Source organism: Saccopteryx bilineata, chromosome 5 (genome assembly GCF_036850765.1).
Source record: "Saccopteryx bilineata isolate mSacBil1 chromosome 5, mSacBil1_pri_phased_curated, whole genome shotgun sequence".
Classification (NCBI taxonomy): Eukaryota; Metazoa; Chordata; class Mammalia; order Chiroptera; family Emballonuridae; genus Saccopteryx; species Saccopteryx bilineata.
In genome coordinates, this window is record NC_089494.1 from 125,726,370 (window position 1) to 125,750,300 (window position 23,931).

The 23,931-nt window shown below is 37.4% G+C and overlaps 1 protein-coding gene across 4 annotated transcripts in view; it reads left to right on the forward strand.

The window, feature by feature from the left end:
* Positions 1-23,931, forward strand: part of UPF2 (UPF2 regulator of nonsense mediated mRNA decay) — a 141,311-nt gene that overhangs the window by 21,967 nt on the left and 95,413 nt on the right. For all 4 annotated transcript variants that reach the window (XM_066279355.1, XM_066279354.1, XM_066279351.1 and 1 more), the window contains exons 4-5: positions 5,017-5,177; positions 17,987-18,184. In XM_066279355.1, the coding sequence (XP_066135452.1) occupies positions 5,017-5,177; positions 17,987-18,184 (359 nt within the window). The remainder of the gene's footprint in view (positions 1-5,016; positions 5,178-17,986; positions 18,185-23,931) is intronic.

Genomic DNA, 23,931 nt, shown 5'->3' on the forward strand with positions numbered 1-23,931 from the left:
TTTATTTGAGCCAGGTGTCAACAATTTCCAGGAAGCAAAGTCTCAATGGATTGAGAAAATGCTCCCAAAATATGTTAATACTAGAATTTTTTTGACTTTTCTTTTTTTTTTTTTGTACTTTTCTGAAGCTGGAAACGCGGAGGCAGTCAGACTCCCGCATGCGCCCCACCGGGATCCACCCGGCACGCCCACCAGGGGGCGATGCTCTGCCCATCCGGGGCCTCGCTCTGTGGCGACCAGAGCCACTCTAGCGCCTGGGGCAGAGGCCAAGGAGCCATCCCCAGCGCCCGGGCCAACTTTGCTCCAATGGAGCCTTGCTGCGGGAGGGGAAGAGAGAGACAGAGAGGAAGGAGAGAGGGAGGGGTGGAGAAGCAGATGGGCGCCTCTCCTGTGTGCCCTGGCCGGGAATTGAACCCGGGACTTCCGCAGGCCGGGCCGATGCTCTACCACTGAGCCAACCCGCCAGGGCCTGACTTCATATAAAATCATAATGATTACTTCAAGAATGGATTACTTGATATTTTCTGTCAGATTTACAATTCTAAATTAGTAATATAAAAACACTCCCAGTATTCAAGGATTGATGTATCCTAAGGCTGCTTCCAGACAATGATGTCTCACATATATTGGGTGAAGGAGGTCTACTTTCTTGTATTTTTATTATAATAAATTTGACTTGGCATTAATATTGTTTCACTGCTTACTTTTCATATCTTTAAAATGGTGCTAGTACCTTTCTATTGTGTAGGATACCATAAGAGGAAAGTAGCCCATTTATAATATATTTAATAATGATACTAACTCAGTTAACTCCAGTTACAACGGGAATTGGCAAACTGTGGTCTATAGGCAAATAAAGCCAACCACTAGTTTTCGTATAGCCAGTGAACTAAGAAAGAACTTTACCATTTAAAAACAATGGTTGAAAAAAGTCAAAAGACTATTTTGTTAAATATTAAAATTATATGTTCAAATGTTTGTGCCCATAAATAAAGCTTTATTGGAGTATAGTCACACTAATTTGTTTCTGAATTGCCTGTGCTTTTGTGTTATATCAGCAGAGCCAAGTAGTTGCAATGGACTATGATCTGCAAAGCCTAAAATATTTATTTGGCCCTTTGTAGAAAGTTTGCTGACCTCTAATTTATGTCAGTATCAAAGTATGACTTTGATTCAACTTTTTGTAATAGATGTGTGTCTGAAGAGATTGTAATTAAAATATGTGGTGACTCATATCTTCAATTTCATTTTGCTTAGTGATACATTCCCATGGAGTTCACATAAAGAAATTTTGGTAAGATTTATATTGATGTACAGAAGAGGTACTCTTCAACTGTGCTTCTTTCATGCAGATGTTTACTTCTTTCATGCAGACGTTCTAAAAAATTTAATCAAGCTGAAAATCTTTTCCTATGAACTTTATAAACTTATTTTAAAAACTGACATATACAGCACATTCATTAAAAAATGTTTTATTTTCATTAGAACCTCAAAATGATTTTAGGGATTTTTGAATGTTCACATGCTTATGATGGGGTTTATTTCTCTGCTTGAAGTTTAAAGTCTTACTACACGCTGTTGGTTTAGTCAAATGGTTAGTAAATGTATATTAAATAAATGGTTAAGGAAATAGATATGACTATGTATGTTTTGTGTATAACAGAACTCTTCTAATGCCATTACATGGTATCCTATACCGCTTACCAAATACTTAAAATATGATATAATTAGTAAACAAACCGACCAAAATCTAAGCTTTTTTCCCTGGGAACTATGCTTATTAGATAGGAGGGAGAGAAGAAAAGCATCAAGTCACAGTTGCGGCACTCTTAGTTGTTAATTGATTGCTTCTCATCTGTGCCTTGACGGGGGGGGGGGGGGGGGGGGGGGGCTCCAGTTGAGCCAGCGACCTTAGGCTTCAAGCCAGTGACCTTTGGACTCAAGCCAGCAACCATCGGGTCATGTTTATGATCCCATGCTCAAGCAGATGAGCCTGAGTTCAAGCTGGATGAACTCGTGCTCAAGCCGTCATCCTCAGAGTTCCAGACACGCTTGCTCAGAGTCCCACGTGGATGCTCTCTATCCGCTGCGCCACCACATGGTCAGGCTAAAAAAATTTTGATCAAGGAATTGAGAATTGGGCTTGGGCAATGAGTATCTCTGAAGCTTCAAAGTTTTAAATTTGTTCCAGGAGGACTGGAAAGGAACTGTAATGCATATAAAGGAAACTATCATGAAATTAAATCACTTAATTGACCCAGTGCAAAGTCTTAAGGCAAATGTTTGAAAGTGAGGTTGATACTAGAAGAGAAGTGTTCATTTTCTTTTCTAATAAAATAGTCATCACCTTGCTACTGCTTAACTACTATAAACCCTTAATGATTGTATAACCTACAACTGGTGTATATTCTTCAGGTCACCAGGATGTCAGAATTTGTTAGAGGTAGTAAAGTTGTAGGTTACATTATTTTGAGAGATTTTCCAGTTTCTTTTCAAGTACTGAAAATTTTGTATCTTAATTGTCAGAAGTTTTAAAATTTAGAATTATTATCCTTTTAACATAATTTGCTTCAGAATAAATGCTTAAGTTTTTATTAACATTTTTTCTAATAATACATTGCAGAACATTTTTAGTAGCCTGCTTTTGAGTAGTATATTCAAATCATTTTAAAGATTTATTGATTTTTAGAGAGAGGAGAGAAAGGAAAGGGGGAGGGAGGAGCAGGAGGAATGGGGAAGCATCAACTTGCAGTTGCTTCTCATGTGCCTTGAGCAGGCAAGCTTGGGGTCATGAACCAGCACGCTCAGCATTCTAGGTCGACCCCTTATCCACTGTGCCACCACAGGTTGGGCTCAAATAATTTTAAACTTCCAAAATGATATTTTAATAGAAACTTCTAACATGTTCATTCAAAGTAATGTTAGTCATTTCTTTTGTGGGTTGAATATTTTTAAATGCTTTGGGATTTTGTTCAATTTTTTAAATTCATAAAACCAAAAGAACCTTTTTTTGCCTGTAAAATTAGTCTGAAATAAATGTTTGGAGAAACTTCTTTATGACAGTGTTTTCAATTTTTAGAGAAATGATTTTTAGCCCTGATTATTACTTGGATAAATTAATAGAATTAATTACAGTTGTTCCTCGCCATGTCGTGGTTCACTTTTCACGGTCACACTGTATCGCAGATTTTTAAATTGTATATATCTAATTTTGTATTGCGGATTTTTTGCTGTATCGTTGGATTTTGTGGTATGGATGTAATTTTATATATTTTAATTTTTGTGGTAAAATAAGCATAGGAAATGTTTATGAGAGTGTGGGAAAGGTTAATAACAGTGTAGGAAAGGTTTATAAGAGTGTGTGGAGGGTTTATAAAGCCTTAGATATATATAAATAATAAAATAAATATAAGGTTACTACTTTGTAAATTTTCACCTATCATGTGGGGTTCTGGAACCTGACCCCCATGATAGACGAGGGACCACTGTATATGGCCTAACACAGGGGTCCCCAAACTGCGGCCCCCTGAGGCCATTTATCCGGCCCCCGCTGCACTTCCAGAAGGGGCACCTCTTTCATTGGTGGTCAATGAGAGAAGCATAGTTCCCATTGAAATACTGGTCAGTTTGTTGATTTAAATTTACTTGTTCTTTATTTTAAATACTGTATTTGTTCCCGTTTTGTTTTTTTTACTTTAAAATAAGATATGTGCAGTGTGCATAGGGATTTGTTCATAGTGTTTTTTTTATAGTCCGGCCCTCCAGTGGTTTGAGGGACAGTGAACTGGCCCCCTGTGTAAAATGTTTGGGGGCCCCTGGCCTAACATATATTTAAGTCATAAGAAAATGAGTGACAATTTTTCATTTTAGATTCTAATAGGCCAGATTTGGAAAAAAAAGATTGGAGTTAATGAAAAGTAACCAAACTATACATTGATCTGTCTTGTGCTTGTAATGGGAATCAATATTCCTAAAATAGAAAATGTTATTTGGAATGTTAAAACATTTAAACAAAAGTTAATGTGTGTAGGAATGGAGTAAGATGGGAAAGTCTGCCAATTGTTTCAAATAAGCAGGAACAAATAAGTGTAGGCATGGTTTTTCTACTTATTTTCTGTAACTTTTAAGAAGATCACATCACAAAAAATCTTTTAAGTAATTGTCTTCCCTGTTCATAAGAAAACTCAAATGACAAGAAATTTAAAAAGACAATGAAAATTACTTTTAATTTACAATTTATAATTGACTTTTGAAACCTATATTGTATTTACATTAAATTTATAAATTTCAAATGTTAAACTATATAAATATTATATAAAAATTGGATTCAGCAATAGACATCTTAACTATATTAATATAGTAAGATTTTTCTTCACTTTATACATTTTGAAAATTTTCAGTAGTTTTACATTTCTAATTATTAGTGGTTTGTTGGTAAGCTATTTGCAGAGTGGAAGAGAAGTTGTGTTGTCTGTCCTAGAGGTGGCCTGGCTTTGGTTAAGTGGGTTGTTCAGTTAATATTTGTTACATGGATAAATAACCAATAGTTGACAGTAAATTGAGAACTGGCTAGGTGGAAGATAAGAGCTTTTTTAAAAGATAATCTTGATTCAAATCATTGAAAGCTTAAAGATATTGGTTCTTTCCTTAATCTGTTTTTGAAAACTAATTGGTTTAGGTCAAGTATTTTTGGTTAACTGTATGCCTGAGGGGAGTATGGCCGTAAAAAGACTAAATTTTTATTTAGTGGAACATCGTTAAATATTATGTTTGCAGGAATAATTATTAATTAGACTCATTCTTTGAAGAACCAATGTTAAAATGTAACTGCTTGGTTGAATTTGATTAGACAAATTTTAGGTTTTAGATATGTTTTGGAAAGATTAAATAATAAAAATAAGTTGTCAAAGAATATTGTGGTAAGAAGTTTGTGTGACATATGGAATATTATCAGTGTGGTAATACATGATCACATCTATTTTGATAAGATTTTCAGTTTATTTCATTTGTTTATAGGCGTATTCTACATTCTAAAGGGGAGCTAAGTGAAGATAGACATAAACAGTATGAAGAATTTGCTATGTCTTATCAGAAGCTGCTGGCAAATTCTCAATCCTTAGCAGACCTTCTGGATGAAAATATGCCAGACCTTCCTCAAGACAAACCAACACCAGAAGGTAAGATATCATCAAAAACAAATAACTGTGATTTTTAAAAAATATTTTATTCATTGATTTTAGAGAGAGGGCAGAGAGATAAAGAAAGGCAGGGGTGTTGGAGGAGCAGGATGCATCAACTCATAGATGCTTCTCATATGTGCCTTGACTGGGCAGGCCCGGGATTTTGAACCAGCAACCTCAGTGTTCCAGGTTGACGTTTTAACCACAGCACCATCACAGATCAGGCTGTAATTTTTCTTTAGTAAGTACTATCACTTACTAAAGTGTATTATTGTTAGGTATGTATTATTGAACATGTAAGGCCTTTTTAAATGCCTTTAAATTTTTTATTCGTGAGTCGTGAGTGAGAGGAGGGGAGATAGTGAGACAGACTCCCACATATACCTTGACCGGGATCCATCCAGCAACCTTCATCTGGGACTGATGCTCGAATCAACTGAGCTAGCCTCAGTGCCTGAGGCCAACGCTCAGACCAACTGAGCACTTGAGGGTGACGCTCGAACCATTTGAGCCACTAACTGCAAAAGGGGAAGAGAGAGAGAAGGTGGAGAGGGAGGGGAAGAGAAGCAGATGGTTGCTTTTCACATGTTCCCTGACGAGGAATTGAACCCAGGACGTCTGCACGCCGGGCCGACACTATCCACTGAAACAGCTGGTCAGGATACCTTTAAAATTTTTTAAATGAACTAGCAGTAAGACCTAATAAGAACCTTGAAAAACTACTTGAAATGCTACTCTGAATGGAAAAGGCTTTAAACTTAAAGAATAATAATTATGATATTACGATATATTCTTTTGGGTTCTTTTGTAGCAGATATCATTCTGTTATATCCAACAGGGGCCTGTCTACATACGTGGAGTTGTAGAGAGATTTACTTTGTTAAATAGGTGATAAAGTGGATTGGACCTGTGGGATTCTAATATCTCTGTATTTGTCCTTTTTTTTTTTTTCTTTTTTTTTTCTAGAGAGGAAGGAAGGGAGAGAGATGAAAGCATCAATTCACTTTAGTTGTTTATAGATTGCCTTTTTCTTTTTGTTTTTCTGAAGTGAGAAGTGGGGAGGCAGACAAGACAGACTTCAGCATGCACCCGACTGGGATCCACCTGGCAAGCCCAGTAGGGGGCAATGCTCTGCCAATCTAGGGTGTTGCTCCATTGCAACCGGAGCTATTCCAGAGCCTGAGGCAGAGACAATGGGGCCATCATCAGTGCCTGGGCCAGCCTTGCTCCAGTGGAGCCTTGGCTGTGGGAAGGGAAGAGAGAGATGGAGAGAAAGGAGAGAGGAAAGGGTGGAGAAACAGATGGGTGCCTTTCCTATGTGCCCTGGCCGAGAATCGAACCTAGGACTTCCACAAGCCAGGCCAACACTCTACCACTGAGCCAACTGGCCAGGGCCTTGATTACTTTCTCATATGTTCCCTGACCCAGGGCTCAAATTGAGCCAATGACCCCGTTGCTCAAGCCAGAGAGCATGGGATTATGTTAAAACAGTGGTTCTCAACCTTTCTAATGCTGTGACCCCACAATACAGTTCCTCATGTTGCGGTGACCCCAAACCAAAAAATAATTTTTTTGACTACTTCATAACTGTAATATATGCATTATGTATTTTCCGATGGCTTTAGGTGACCCCTATGTTTTGGTCGTTCGACCCCCGCCGGGGTCGCAACCCAGAGGTTGAGAACCGCTGTGTTAAAAGATCCCATGCCCCAATGGGCAACTCTGCACTAAAGCTAATGACCTCAGGGTTTCAAATCTGGGTCCTTAGCATCCCAGGTCAAGGCACTATCCACTGCGCCCCCCACCGGTCAGGCTGTATTTGTGCTTACAGGGGGTACTTAGATTACAACAGTCTCGGCATAAGACATTTTGAGTTTACGACCCTCACTCCCATAAAAATTTTTAAAAATTGAGATGTGAGTGTTTTGGCTTACGCAGTTAGCATTGTATTTTTTTTTACACTCGTTTTTTGTCATTTTTTTTTCCTGTTAGTACAGTACAGTGTACAGTACTGTATATTTATGTCCTTTTCCTTTTTCTGTGCCTTACTTGTATTTTTATGTTCTAGATTATGATTTTACAACTGTGTTAGGATAGGTAAGTGACTTAGGCTAGGGTGTGTTTTGACTTATACCAGGATTTGGGTTATGTCACTGTTGTAGGAACAGAACTGTGTCGTAATTTGAGTACCCCCTTTATTTTAAATGTTTCTTTTGAATGATTAAATATTATTTAAATTGTTATTTAGAAGTAATACTTACCTTGCAGTTTGTAATATAAATTTAATATTTTGTGAGCTGAGTTGTTTCTCATATTATTTCAAAGGAATTTTAAACTTCCTTTTTGATTGTCCTAGGGCTCCTAATATGTTACTCTAACCCCCTGGTCGGCAAACTGTGGCTCACGAGCCACATGCTGCTCTTTGGCCCCTTGAGTGTGGCTCTACCACAAAATAGCACATGCGGGCGCTACCTCGATAAGGAATGTACCTACCTATATAGTTTAAGTTTAAAAAATTTGGCTCTCAAAAGAAATTTCAATCGTTGTACTGTTGATGTTTGGCTCTGTTGACTAATGAGTTTGCCGACCACTGTTCAACCTATCACACAAACTACTTGATAAAATAATTAGGTAGATAAGTGTTAATAAATTAATCTTTTTTATCTTTATTTTTGAAATAAAGTATTAATTTTAAAAGTATCTGGTAATCCTGTTTACTTAAAAATCTTAACAGTGAAACATTTTTAGTATGTATGTTATGCTGTTGAGCTGGCTCCAGCCCCTGGAGACTCTGAAGGAGTGATGTGCAGAGTCCTGTTCTCAGCCACCCTGTTCATCTCCTGTAGACTCACACCTACAGCTGCTTTTATGAAGTCAGTCCCTCTCATATTTGGCCTTCCTCTTTCTTCGCTGCCTTCTGTTTTTTCCCAGCACACTTATCTTTTCCAAAGCACCCTGCCTTCTCATGATGTGCCCAAAGTAGGACAGCTTCAGTTTCATCATTTTTGCTTCCAGTAATGTTTCCAGCATAATTTTCTCTAGGAACCACTTGTTCATCTTTCTGGTAATCCAGGATATTGGTAGAGCTCTCCTTCAACACTGTATTTCAAATGAATTGTTTTTTTCCTATCAGCCTTCTTCACTGTCCAGCTTTCTCATCTGTCCATAGTAATTGGGAAGACAGGGTGTGGATGACCTAAGCTTAGTCTTGGTTCTAATGACACATCTTTGCTCTTTGGGATATTTCTAATTGTTTCATCGCTGACCTTCTAAGTCTTAGCCTTCTCTTGATTTCTTGGCTTCAGTCTCCATTTGAATTGATAAGTGAACCAAGGTAAGCAAAATCTTTTACATTTCTGTGTCTTCATTTCTGTGTTAAAGTGTAGTCATGATTTTTGTCTTGAATGTTCAAATCCAGTCCTGCTTTGGCACTTTTACATTTATCGGAAGTTGTTTCAGACCCTCGCCGGTTGGCACTCAGTGGATAGATCATTGGCCCAGTGTTTGGACATCCTGGATTCTATCGCTGGTCAGGGCACACATGAGAAGGTACCGTCTGCTTCTCTTCTCCTCCCTTTCCCCCTTCTGTCTCTCTCTTTCCCTCTGGCAGCCAGTGACTATTGGTTTGAGCATTGGCCCCAGGCGCTGAGGATAGCTTGGTTGGTTTGAGCAATGTTGGCCTCCGTTGCTGAGGATAGCTCTGGTTGATTCGAGCATCGGCCTCAGAAAGGGTTGTGGGTGGATCCCTTTTGAGGAGCATGAGGAAGTCTGTCTCTCCCCTCCTCTCACTTAAAAAGAAAAAAACAATCCTTTCGAATCATTGCTACTTTCTTCCAATAAGATGGTGTTATTTGCATATCTTTTAGTGCTATTTATTTTACCAGTTTTCACTCCTTCCTCTGTGTCTAACCCAGGTTTTCATATGTATGTCTCTGTACAGACTAAACAGATAGGGAGGTAAAATGCTCCCTTGTCTGACATATTTGCCTATAGGAAATCATTCTGTCTCCATATTCTGTCATGACAGTGGCTTCCTGTTCAATATACAGGTTATACACATCAGGACAATCTTAATACTGAGGCACACCCATTTCTTTCAGAGCAACCTATAGCTTCTCATGATCAACACAATCAAAGGCTTAATTGTAGTTTAATTCAGACTAACCTGAAATTCTTTGGAGCATTCTAGTGTCCAGTGAATGCTCACAGTTAGACCTCAGTGCCTCTTTCTTTTCTGAATCCAGCTTGAACATCTGGAAATTCTTGCTGCATGGAAGGTAGAACCCTTGATTGTATTACCTTGCGTGTCACATTACTTGTGTGGGAAATTAGAGCAATTGTTCTATTGTTACTGTACTCCTTGGCATCTCCTTTCTTTTTTTTTTTTTTGCATCTCCTTTCTTGATGAGTGGACTATATAGTAAATGTTCCCAGTATGTAGGCTGTTATTTTCCATATTTGTTGATATGTTCTTTGAGGATTTTAGCAGATTCAGTTTCTGTGGCTTGTAATAATTCTACTGGTATCTCATCTACTGCTGGTGATGGGTTTTTTTTCTCAGTACTGTGAGGGCAGCTTTCACTTCACTTTCTAGAATTACAGGTTCTTCCTCATAGTAATCTTCTCAAAGGTATCTGTCCTTTTGTCTCTTCTGTATAGATTTTTCAGTATACTATTTCTACCCTTAATTTATTTTCTTCTGGTCAGATAATGTGCTTCCTTGTTGGTTGTTCAGCATTCCTAATCTAGGTTTGAATTTACCTTTCATTTTTATAATCTTCTGGTAGAGATCTCCTGTTTTTCCTTTATTGTTGTACTCTTCTTTCTCTTCTTTATGTGAGAATTGTTGAAAAGCTGAATTCAGGATCCTAAGCTTGCTTTTTGTCACCTTTCACTTTTGTCTCCCATCTGTCTCTTAACAATTTTTAGGGTTTTTTTTCATCATCCATCTCGATTTTTCCTCCTAAAACTTCATTGTCTTCACATTCTTCCCTGATAGTATTTCCAGTTTCAGTCCACAGTTCTTCTGATTCTTAGTAAAGTTTAACAGTGCAAATTTGTTTTTTTATGTGAACTTAAATCCATTAGACATGTTATTTACATTATATTTTTTGTTCCTCTTCTTCAGCCTTATTCTGTTTGATATTAACAGTTGGTGGTCAGTACCATAATCTGCTCATGATCTTGCTTTGGCAGAGAATGCAGCTTCTCCTCCTGTTTTCAAGTACATAATCCATTTAATTTCTCTATTAACCATCCCATAATGTTCATGTATGCAGTCATCATTTTGGTTATTAGAAATGTGTTTGCAGTGGACAAGTTGTAGGTTTCACAGAAATATACAAGCCAATCTGCTTCATTTCTTACCTCTAGTCCACATTTTCTGATGACATTTGGTTCCACTTTATTTCCTACTTTTGTGTTCCAATCACCTATTGTCAGCATGTCTTATTTTGGCATGTGATCAAATTAGTAATGGATACTTGCGTACAAGGTTTCCATTTCACCTTCGGTCTTTGTAGTTGGAGTGTAGACTTGAGTGATGGTGATGTTAATCAGGTTTTCTGGAGTCTGATTGATACTACTGTATTTGGTGAGACCTTGCATTATAGGCCCTAACTTGCTATGCTACATCTTCCCACAGTATTGAGGCCCCTGCATTTCTTCTGAGTTTATCATTTCCAGAGTAGAACACTTTGTAGTTACCCTGCTGGTAGTGTTGCATTACAGTCCATTTTAGTTCACTAACCACAGGTACTGCGGTGTTTAGAGGTTTTATTTCTTGCTTTGCTTTTTCCAGTATACCTTGGTTCATGCTTCCCATGTTCCTTGTGCTGATTGTATATGTTGTGCAACATGGTACTTTCCTTTTGCCTTTGTGCACATCTGCTGGTAGATGTCATTTTAACTTTGATGTAGTTGTATCATTAGCAACAATGCCCTTCCCTAGTAACTGTTTGATTGGTTTCTGACTTGGGAGTCTCATTTTCAGCACTGTTTTATATTTCATTTTGGACTGTCTCATAGTATTTTCAAGGTAATACTAAAGATCAAAAAAAAGAAAAGAAGAAAATGCAGTAGTGGTTTACCACTGCCTTCTGCTGCATATTGTGTGAGTCTAAACCACAAGTGCTTGGATCTGTGGTATCATGCTTACCAAACACAGATGATATGTAAGGGCCCCTGAGGGTATTTGTAAAGTATCCTTTTATAATATAAGCAGGTGTTTTTACATCCTTAGTAAGAACTACCTATCGTACACATTAAATATATTTATTTTCTTGTATTTATATGTAATTATTACATAATTTCTAATTTTTTATCTCTTGATCAGTGAACATTGAACTTTTTAATTTTTTTAAAAAATGTCCATTGATTTGAGAGAGAGAGAGGAAGAGAGAAAGAGAGAAGAGGCTAGGGAGACAGAATCATCAGCTCGTTGTTCCACTTAGTTATATCATTTAGTTGTGCACTCGTTGGTTGCTTCTCATAGGTGCCCTAGGGGATTGAACATGTGACCTCTGCACAATGGGGCAACGCTCTATCACTGAGCCAACCACTTGGACAGGGCCAGCTTCTTAATTTTTTAGAAATTTCCACATAGAATTTATGCTTTGGTTGAATCTGTTTGGTTTCTCAGAATTTTCTCAGTATGTTTTTGAACTCAAATCTTTTCATGGTGTCTAGCGTCCTTTGGTATTTACTTGGCTTATTTCAACTGAAATATTAGTTAGTTTTTTATTGATTGCTTGATTGATTTGAGAGAGAGAGAGATTTGTTGTTCCATTTAGTTATGCATCCCTTGGTTGCTTCTTGTATGTGCCCTGACCAAAGATAAAAACTGCAATCTTGGTGTATCGGGATGACACTAACCAAGTAAAGCTACCAACCCAAGGCCTCTAGTTTTTTGTTTCTTTCTTTTTTTTTTTTTTTTAAGCTAAATGACTTCACAAGTATTTTAGGCATTTTCCCCAGATAATAAATTTTGACAAAATTCTGTCAACATTTTTAAAAGATACTTTCACCAGGTATAGAATTTTAGAATTAGGTTTTTTTTCTTTTTCAGTACTTTAAAGATGTTGCTCTGTTGTCTTCTGGCTTGCATGCTTAAATGAAGCTGCTTTCGTTCTTTGTTCTTTACATAATGTGTATTTTTTCTCTGGTTGCTTTAAATTTTCTTTGTTATCACTGATTTTTAAGCGACTTAATTATATATGTAGCTTGGTATAGTTGACTATGTTTTTTGTGTTTGGGGTTAATTGGATTTTTTGAATCTGTGGGCTTATAATTTTTATCAACTTTAGAAAATTAGACTCATTTCTTTAAACATGTTTTCTGTTCCTCTCCCCTCTCCTGTGGAGATTTAATTACAATTATGTTAGATGGTGTGAAGTTGACTTTTTTTCTGTATTTTTATGAAGTGAGAAGTGGAGAGGCATACAGACAGACTCCAGCATGTGCCTGACCAGGATCCACCTGACATGCCCACCAGGGGGCGATGCTCTGCCCATCTGTGCCATTGCTCTGTTGCAACCGGAGCCATTCTAGCTCCTGAGGTGGAGGCCATGGAACCATCCTCAGCGCCCAGGCCAACTTTGCTCCAATGGAGCCTTGGCTGTGGGGGGGGGGGGGGGGAGACAGAGAGAAAGGAGAGGGGAAGGGTGGAGAAGCAGATGGGTGCTTCTCCTATGTGCCCTGGCCAGGAATCGATCCTGGGAATTGAATGCCGGGCCGATACTCTATGGCTGAGCCAACCAGCCAGGGCTGAAGTTGTTCTTTTTATTTCTCTGTTTTGTTTTTTTTTGTACTGGATAGTTTGTATTGCTGTCTTCAAAGTCACTAATTTTTCTTTTTACATTGTCTGATACACTGTTAATTTCATGTAGAGATGTAGCTTTCATCTCTAGAAGCTGGTTATATTTTTCATGCTTTTAAACCATCTGTCTTCTAGTTTGTTAAGAATATGAAATATAGTTAGAATAACTGTTTGATGTCCTTTTGCACTAATTTTATAATTTATATCTTTTCTACATTGCTTTTAAATGATTGATAGATTGATCTCCTATATATCTCTGGTGACTTTTCTACTTCTTTGCATTCCTGATGTTTTATTGCATGTGTGCTGGATATTTTTTTTATTTTTAGAAATATCATTGAGCTTTGTTCTGGGCATAGTTACTTAGAAACAATTTCATTCTTTCCAGGCTTGCTTTGTTAGGTGGGATCAGAGCAACCTTTACTTAGGGCTCATTTTCTATATTACTTAGTATCCTTTTGTACTGATTTCCCTGAATTAGAAGGTTCATGAGTTATTATCTTCCCACCTTCACCTAGTTCTCTCACACATTGGGGCTGATCAGTATTCAGTTGAACTTTCAAGGGGGACCTTCTGCAGATCTTTGTGCTCCTTGCTCTGCGATACCGTCTTGCAAAATTTAGCCACCTCAGCTACAGTCTTGCCAGACTCTTCAGCTCTGTTGTCCTCAACTCATGGAGCCAACTTGGGTCTGCCTGGCTTCTCTCTTTCTTGGCCATGGCTAGAAAATCTTATCAGGCATTAAGCTAGGGTAGTTAATTATAGGGTTCAGTTTCTTCTCTCTCAGTAATCACTTTCCTTTGCTGTCTGATGTCTGGTATATGAAAACTGTTGTATTATATTGTTTGCCTGGAATTTTAGTATTTCATCTTGGCCTGAAGAGACCTAAATTTTTCAGTAATCAGAATATCCTTTACCTCATAGAAATGAGAATATAATATTTTGCAACTACTCTTTTGAAATAACTATATATCTTAGTACTCTTTTTATATTCATATCAGGTCATTTAAATGTTTTAAATTGCATACACTATATTGTATAATTGTACTATATTTCCCTTGTTCTCTTGATGGACATATAACATATCTGGTTTTTACCTGTTAGAGTCAATGCTATAATAAAATTTCTGTACCTGTGTCTTTATATGCGTACTCTTATTTCAGGGATAAATTTCTAGAAGTAGAGTTCCTGAGCTAAAAGATTATATGCATTTTAAGGTTCAATATATAGTGCCAGATTTTCTTCCAAAGAAATTTATATGCCACTAAGTATATGAGAATGAAAGTTTCCTTACACCCATACTGTATTATATTTCTTGATTTTTACATTTTGAGTTCTGTTAAGCATCTTTAAGTTTATGGGCTATTTTATGTATTGTTTGCCTTGTGACATACTGACTTGAATTCTTTATCACTTTATTAAAAAATCAAATCTTTAATCTATTTTTAAAAAATTAATTGTAAAAGTACTTTGCATATTAAGGATATTACTCTTTCATATACATTGCAGTATTTTTAATTTTCTGTTGCATTTTGACTTTGTAGCATTTTTTTGCTTATCAGAAGTTGAATTTTGATATAAAAACGAGACTAAGAGACATGGACAAGAGTGTGGTGGTTATGGGGTGGGGGGGGGAGGAGAGAGAGGGAGAGGAGGGAGGGGAGGGGCACAAGGAAAACCTAGAGGACAATTTGACTTGGTGATGGGTATGCAACATAATTGAATGCCAAGATAACCTGGAGATGTTTTCTTTGAACATATGTACCCTGATTTATTGATGTCATCCCATTAAGATTAATAAAAATTTATAAAAAAAATAATAAAAAAGTTGAATTTTGTTACAGTTTAAAGTACTGTGCAAATACTTTATTTTTCAGATTTGCAAAATATTATGCATATTATAGAGTAGAAAGTGAAAGTTTCCTGTCATATCCATTCTGTTCTCCAAGATTATTTTGGTTAACAGTTTGATATGAATCTGTCCAGACTTTATTTATATACAAAAGTTATATGCAAAATATATAACCAGGTATCTAGGTAGCTTTATTGTTAATTTATGTAGGATATTATTTTGTATGACTTTCTTTTTTTTTTCAACAATGTTTTGGGGAGACTTCTGAATCAGTTCAGGTAGATAGCTATACCTCATTTTTCTTAATATCTGATTAATAGTGCATAATGTATATATGGAATTTGTTAACCCTTATATCAATAGATATTTTGATTCTTTCCAGTTTTGCTCCATTACAGTGTTAAATGAACATTCTTGTAAATCTTAGTTTGTATTTCCTGTTATTTCTGAGGTACAGATTCCTAGATGGAATCTTGCACAAACATTCTTATTTTAAATATTGATAAGTGGAGACCAATTACTCTCCCTCAAAGCTATATCAGTTTGTACTTTAGTTAAGATATGAATGCTTACTTCCCTACTGTTTTGACAACATCTGTTGATATCAGTGTTTTAAACATAATTTTATGGGTCAAAGCTATAAAAGTTTATCCTGATTAATACTGAGGTTAAGGATTTTTTCATATGCTTTCTTACTAATCTGTTTAGAGCCTTTATTCACTTTTCTGTTGGCATTTTGGTCTTTTTTGTAGGAGCTTTATATATTATGGATATCAGTTCTTCTGTATAAATAGTGCCAGTATTGTCTTCTAGTTTGTCCTTTGCTTTTATTTTTTCCTTAAATAGAAATTACAGATTTATCAATCTTTTCCTTTAATATAGTGTAAAGGTTTAGTATCTTACCTTTAAATATATATATATATATATATATATATATATATATATATATTCTAAGGTGTATAATTAATGAGTTAGGAAACCAGTGTTTTTTTGTTTTTGCTGTTATTCTTGTTTATCATTGGTAACTTTTAATGAATAATCTAATATTTCTTAGGGTTACTTTTAATCTGCATGATCATTTTCCTATTCATGATTCCTGTTTGGTGAGAAGCACAGTGAGAACAGATAAATTCCTGAATTGTCTAACAATCATGAAGTAGGAAATGAATTACTTTTAATGTTCTGAGTTTAAGAATATACAATTGTATATGGAGATAGACATGTGTGGGTGTGTGATTTTTTTGTGTATGGCAGAGACAGAGAGTCAGAGAGAGGGACAGATAGGGACAGACAGACAGGAAGGGAAAGAGATGAGAAACATCAATTCTTCGTTGCGGCTCCTTAGTTGTTCATTGATTGATTTCTCATATGTTCCTTGATGGGGGGGGGGGGCTACAGCAGACTGAGTGACCCCTTGCTCAAGCCAGCGACCTTGGGCTCAAGCTTGTGAGCCTTATTCAAACCAAATGAGCCTATGCTCAAGCTGGTGACCTCGGGGTCTCAAACCTGGGTCCTCCGCATCCCAGTTCGACACTCTATTCACTGCGCCACCGCCTGGTCAGGCTGTGTGTGTGAATTTATATATGGTTTTCCACCCTCTACTGAAGTATCTCTATATATTTTTTCTTTCCTTTTCTAGTTATTTATCAATTGACCAATTATGGCACTCTACCTTATACCAAGGATTATGCCAAAAGGAATGATGCTTCCTGTTTTTAAAAATTTTTACTTTTCAGTTATAATATACATTCAGTATTATTTTGTATTAGTTTTCAGAGTACAGAATAGTGGTTAGATAATCATATATATACTTTACACAGTATTTCCCTGGATATTTTTAGTACCTACCTGGCATTATACATAGTTATTACAATATTATTGACTACATTCCCTATGCTGTACTTTACATATTGTAACTATTTTGTAACTACGAATTTGTACTTCTTAATCTTTTTGCCTTTTTCACTCAGTCCCCAGACTCCCTCCCCTCTTGGCAACCATCAGTTCATTCTCAATGTATGAGTCTATTTCAATTTTGTTTTCTATGGATAAGTGCAATCACATGATATTTGTCTTTCTCTGACTGACTTAGCATAATACCCTCTAGGTTCACTGATGCTGTCAGAAATGGTAAGATTTCATTATTTTTTATGGCCAAGTAATGTTCTAGTCTAGTGTGTGTGTGTGAGTGTGTGTGTATAAACAACTTTTTTATCCACTTATCTATTAATGGGCACTGGGTTGCTTCCATATTTTGGCTATTGTAAATAATTCTACAGTGAACAAAGGGATGCATGTGGAGGGATACTTTTTAATTAAGGGTTTATGATCTACTTGGGAAGATAATTGTGATATAAGAGGGTTGGTAGTCATCAAAAAAAGCTTAATTGGGGAGGTGGGACTTGAAGCTGGATATTTTAGAAATGGCCAGGCTTATATATTTTTATTTTGGTTTTAAGTTTCATGAAGATAGGCTTAACATATCAAGTGACTACTTAGTCTCATTTTTTTTTTAAGTGAGAGGCAGGGAAGCAGAGAGACAGACTCCCACATGCACCTCAACTGGAATCCACCCCACAAAGCCCCTACCAGGTGATGTTCTGCCCATCTGGGGCTGCTGCTCCATTGCTTGGCAACTGAGCTATTTTAGCGCCTGAGGTGAGGCCATGGGGCCATCCTTGCACCTGGGGCCAACCTGCTTAACCATTTAAGGCATGGCTGTAGGAAGGGAAGAAAGAGAAGGTGGGGAGGGGTAAAGAAGCAGATGGTCCCTTCTCCTGTGTGCCCTTATTGGGAGTTGAACCTGGGACTTCCACACACTGATCTGATGCTCAACTGCTGAGCCAGCCTACCAGGGCCTAGTTAGTCTCATATTAATTGCTTAAAACATTGAAGATGAAAACACCGTTATCTTATGCTGTCCTCTAGTCTGTCCTGATTTAGAGCTTTACCTAAAACAATTTGTGATTTGATGTTAAAGATGATTATGTGAACAGTCCAGAATGCTTGTTGATTGAAGAAGCTTCTGTTAGGTGAACACTCATGATTCATTACTTATAAAATTGAAAATGTAAAATGTCATGTCTAGCATGCTAAACCTGAAATAGTTTTAATTCCCTGTGATTTATTTTATTGTAGAGCATGGGCCTGGAATTGATATATTTACACCTGGCAAACCTGGAGAATATGACTTGGAAGGTGGTATATGGGAAGATGAAGATGCTCGGAATTTTTATGAGAACCTCATTGATTTGAAAGCTTTTGTTCCAGCCATCTTGTTTAAAGATAATGAAAAAGGTTGTCAAAGTAAAGAGTCTAATAAAGATGATTCTAAAGGTAAATTCTAGAGGACAGGTTTTTTATTAAGTGTTGTAAAAATTAGTTTCAAAATAGTATATGTAAAAAAAAATATTTTTTAGTTACTAGTTTTATAATATGAACATTGAATTAACAGAATGTTATAGAATGGAGCATACAGGTTGATAATTGACATACTTTCAACAATGTCAGAACATTTAAGTTAATGTGAAATAATTTGAATATGTTTATTTATAGTACAATGAATTCATGTGAGTTCTTGATAAGATTTAAATTTTCCCCAGTTGGATTGTTAGGGACAGTGTTAGCTCTTTAGTGCTGTTTACCTGTAATATTCTTTCTAGGATTGATATCCCTAATTTTTAATGAGGGAAACTTACTATAGAAAAATTAGAAGCTTTGAGTTAATTAATATGATAGAAGGTCCTGAATGCTAGTCACACTGTATTTTCTAAAGAGAATTCTCCCAAACCATTGAGATGGAGAAGAGAGGATGAGAATGGTGACAGGGATTTGGAGAGGTAGCAGATAATTTTTTTTAAAAGCTACCTTTTGTATTCTGATACATTAAATAGGGGACCCATTTAAAAAATATACCCCCTGCTCCATATACTCACAACATCCCTGTCACTGTGGTACATTTGTTACAGTTACATATCATTATTACCCAAACACAAAGGTGTTTAAAATTTTAATTTAAATTTTTAGGATAAAGATTAGTGTTGTCCTTTATTTCATATACATATATATTAAATGGAGTGGGGTAGTGCTTGTTAGGCTTGATAATTAGAAGAACAGTTAAAACAGTTTCTTAACTTTTATAACATTCTTTTTCACAATCTTAAAGTATACTGAACTTTAAACTGTTTTTGTCAGAAAGGTAGTGGGGTCATATTATGGTGTGAGAACCTTGCAAGAGGCCCTTGTGTACTTTGAAATATGAAACCTCTTGGTTGATCAAAAGGTATTTTTACCTTATGGTAAATTTTACTTTGTACTTTATGAATAGTATTTCAGGTATTTCAGTTAGTAAAGGAAATAATATATAGATATACTCAATTTAGATACCTGCGACCCAGTCTTGTTAAAGTTTTTAAAAAGGTATTTCCTCATAGATCCTGTTGAATCCCTCTCTCCCCACTGTGAGGACTAGTTCTGATAATATTAGTCACCTCAATTATATATATATATATTTATTTATTTTTAATTAAGTGAGAGGTGGGGAGACAGAGATATACTCCTGCATGCTCCCCAATCAGGATCTACCTGGCAAGTCCACTAGGGGTTGATGCTCTGCCCATATGGGGCCACTGCTCCATTGATTGGCAACAAGCTATTTTAGTGCCTGAGGAATTCTACAGAGCCATCCTCAGTGCCCGGGGCCAATTTGCTCAAACTGAGCCATGGGTGTGAGAGAGAGAAGGGGAGGAATGGAGAAGCAGATGGTCACTTCTCCTCTGTGCCCTGACCAGTAATTAAACCCTGGATATCCACATGTCACACCGATGCTCTACCACTGAGCCAACTGGCCAGGGCCAATATTTCTTTCAACTTTAAGAATTCAGAAAAGTTGTTTGATTTCTGCCATGTCTAAGTTTTTCCCAATCATTATGCAAGCTTGACTTGAAGGGTTCTAATATTCATTTCCCTTTCAGGAAGTGAGACAATGTACTGAATGTCACAGGAGAGACAAGTATGAGCTTAGTATCTCTGCACTTATAATCATATTAGTGGGAGCAGCCAGAGACTCAAAAGAATTACAATTTGGAGTAAAATAGGAGTGGGCTTTAAAGAAAAGTACAAAACACTATGACAGTTAAGACAGTGGGGACAGTTCACATAGTTGGAGATATCAGAAGAAATAGATGGAACTTTGTGACATACTGTGAAGTTTGACTTGGATTTTGATGAGATGTGGGGTGGGTTCTCCTTTTCTATAGTAGATTAGAGATCAGTGTCTCTCTCAAACATTCTTTCTCCCTCTGTCCTTCATTCCTATCTGCCTGTCAAGTTCAATCCTGGATGAATTTAGTTACCCACGATGTTGATTTCTTATGCAAACTGTTGAGCTCTCCTAGTGATGATCAGTTAAATAGGTTGATAACTTCATAAATTTATGATCACTAATCATAACTAGGTCAACACTGGGTTGAAAACTTGACAGCATTTTTTTTGTTTTTGAGAGAGACAGGAAAGGAGAGAGAGGGTGAGAAGCATCAGTTCATAGTTGCTTTCACTTTAGTTGTACATTGAACTTATTGTATGTGCCCTGACCAGTGTCTTCTTGCTCAGGCCAGCGACTTTTTAGACTCAGGCAGGTGAGCTTTGGAATTGTGTGGACGATCACCCATTCAAGCCTGTGACCCTCTGTTGACAAACTCACGATCAGAGCCAATGACCTTGGGGTTTCAAACTGGTAGCCTCAGCGTTCCTGTTCAACACTTTATCCACTGTGCCAGCACCGGACAGCATTTCTGTCCTCAGCTCACTCATGGTCCATAGCAGTTTCATTCTTTCTCTAGTTTCTATTTTGCTTCCCTCCGTAGCAGATGATTAAATTTGATGGAGTACTTTATAGAGCAGATAAAAGCCATCAGACCTATCTCCCATGACATCATGCTCCTTCTTACTTATAAATCTACCTGCCTTAGTACTTATAAAATCTTTCTTCCCTGGGTGACTGGTGAGCTTTTACAACATCTGTTAAAGGCCAGTCCATCTTCTTATTCTGAATCTTGTCTCCCTCTTCTGAACCTTTATGCAATTCATCATCCCTTTTCTGTATCTTTAGTATCAGTCAGTTAGTCTTTCTATCTCTGTCTCTTCTGGATCCTGACCTCAGTATAAAAATGTTTTCTCATCTTTTAAAAACAAAACAGATCAGAATCAACAAATTGTGAATATTTACCCCTAGGCCTCCCATCCCATTCTAGCTAATGTTATCTTTAAGAAAGAGATATCTAGAAAGAATTGGCTGTATATGGTGTTTTCACTTTCTTACTTCTTCATTCTTTCAATCCCTTCCAAACTGGCTTTAACACCCCCTCTACCCTGAAACTCTTTGTCACAGTTATCAATTACCTTTATGTTGCTGTATCTCTAGGATAGTTTCCAGTCTCTGTCTTCTTTGCTTTCTCAAGCCATTTAACAGTTGACTGCTTTCTTTCTGGAGCATTTCCTCCTCATGAGTTCTGTGGAACTAAGCCCTCTTGATTTTTCTTTCTACTTAACTAGGGTATCCACTTTCATCTGCTCTTTTAATTATTTTTATTCATTTTTTTAGAGGGGGAGGAGAGAGAGAGAGAGAGAGAGAGAGAGAGAGAGAGAGAGAGAGAGAAGGGGGGGAGGAGCAGGAAGCTTCAACTCCCATATGTGCCTTGACCAGGCAAGCCCAGGGTTTTGAACCAGCGACCTCAGTATTCCAGGTCGACGCTTTTATCCACTGCGCCACCACAGGTCAGGCTCATCTGCTCTTTTAAATGTCAGTGTTTCAACATGGACAAGAGTGTGGTGGTTACCAGGGGTGGGGGGAGGGAGGACATGGGAGGGAGGGAGGGAGAGAGTTAGGGGGAGGGGGAGGGGCACAGAGAACTAGATAGAGGGTGGCGGAGGACAATCTGACTTTGGGCGAGGGGTACGCAACATAATTTAATGACAAAATAACCTAGACATGTTTTCTTTGAATATATGTACCCTGATTTATTAATGTCATCCCATTACCATTAATAAAAATTTATTTAAAAAAAAAATAAATGTCAGTGTTTCTTAGGATCCAGTGGTAGAGGAGGGAATAGTCTGTTTAGTAATCAAGTCTAGTTAATCTAACCTCTTAAATGTATTTCAGATGTGCTTTATCTTTACCGCTACTCTTCTGATCTAAGCTACCATTATCTCTTAGCCTGGGCTACTATACTGTGGTATCTCCTACCTGGCTGCTCTTTGTTTGCTCTTACTCCATCTATGCTTCCTTTTTATCTTTTTTCTTTTAAAGAGATAGGTAGGGAGAGAGAGGAGAAGGAGAGAGATGAAAAGCATGAACTTGTAGTTGCTTTGCTTTGTGTTTTTTTTTTTTAATTGATTGCTTCTCATATGTGCCTTGACAGGGGAGGGATGTTGGGGGAAAACTCAAGACACTGACCTTGGGCTCAGCCAGCCCCTTGCTCAGGCTGGCTGTCCTGCACTCAGGTCGGCGAGCCTGTGCTCTGGCTGGCAATGTTGGGGTTTTAATCTGGGGCCCTCAGTGTCCTGGGTCAACACTCAGTCTACTGTGCCACCACCGGTTAGGCATGCTCTTGCTCCCTTTATGCATCCTGAAAGATTAATTTTACTTTTTTACCTAATATCTTTTAATGGATTTGCATTTATTTGGAATATAATGTAAACTTGTTAACTTTGCTTGAGGACACTGCATAGTTTGTTTAAAGTCTTCCTCTTCTATATATTTGTTACCACATTACCCTCACTTTTTTCCTCCTTTCAGTCTCTGCAACAGCCAGTCTTCTTGCTTGTTAGCCTTCATTCATTGTTCTGTTTTCTGCTTGCAGTCCTCTCCTTATTGTACCCCACTTGACTCCCAAGTGTATATTAATTTAATTTCCTCAGATAAATTGGACATTTCTTGAGAACAGGGGTTAAAATTTAATGTTTCTTCTGAATGTACAACAGCTTAGCACAGTTCTGAATACATAGTAGCTAATCAGTAAATGTTGATTTTGATAACCAGACATCAGGGAACACTGGAGAATGAGTCCATGTGCCATATGGGCAGGGTTTTTGTCTGGGACAAAGTTGTAGTCTTGGTGCTTAGAACACTACTTAGCATGTAAGTAGGAATTTAAATTTTAGTTGAATGAAAGTAAGGATGATTGAGAAAATATTAGTCTTTCTCCATTTAGAAGCAACAAAACCAATCCATACTAGACTTTTGATTTTCTCACATATGGTATGATATCAGTAAAACATTTCTGCTTTCAAAGCAGAACTTGTATGACAAAGACTGGAAGAGAAGATGAGGCTGAGAAATGTAACAATTTTAGTCATTTATACTGTAACTTTCTCACTCTTTCAATCAAATTCTTAAAGAAAACTTTTTTTGCCAATGATTTGAGAGAGAGAGAGAGAGGAGAGGGGAGAGAGAAAGAAAGATAGAGGAAGGGAGAGAAAGAAAAGCATCAACTCACCATTCTTAGTTCCATTTAGTTGTGTATTCATTAATTGCTTCTCATACGTGCCCTGATTGGAGATCAAACCTGTGACCTCGGTGCACTGGGACAGTGCTATATCTGTGAACCACTCAGCCATGCCAAGCATAAATTCTTGAACTTAGTATTTTTTGTTTTTTACTTATGAAAATTTTCAAACATAAAAGTAAGGCTAGTATAGTAAACAGTTACCTATGACCCAGCTATAATTATCAACATTATGCTGATCTTGAATTAGGTTTAGTTCCCTTTTTCCTCCCTCCCTCCCTCCCTCCCTCCCTCCCTCCCTCCCTCCCTCCCTCCCTCCCTCCCTCCCTTTCTCTCTCTCTCTCTCCCTCTTTCTTTCTCTTTTTCTTATTCTTTTTCTTTTTTCATCAAGTGAAAGACAGGGAGGCAGAGAAACAGACTCCTGCGTGCACCCCAACTGGGATCCACCTGGCAACCCCTGTCTGGTCTGATGCTCTGCCCATCTGGGGCCACTGCTCTGTTGCTCGGCAACCGAGGTATTCTTAGTGCCTGAGGCAAGGCCATGGAGCCATCCTCAGTGCCCAGGACCAAGTTGCT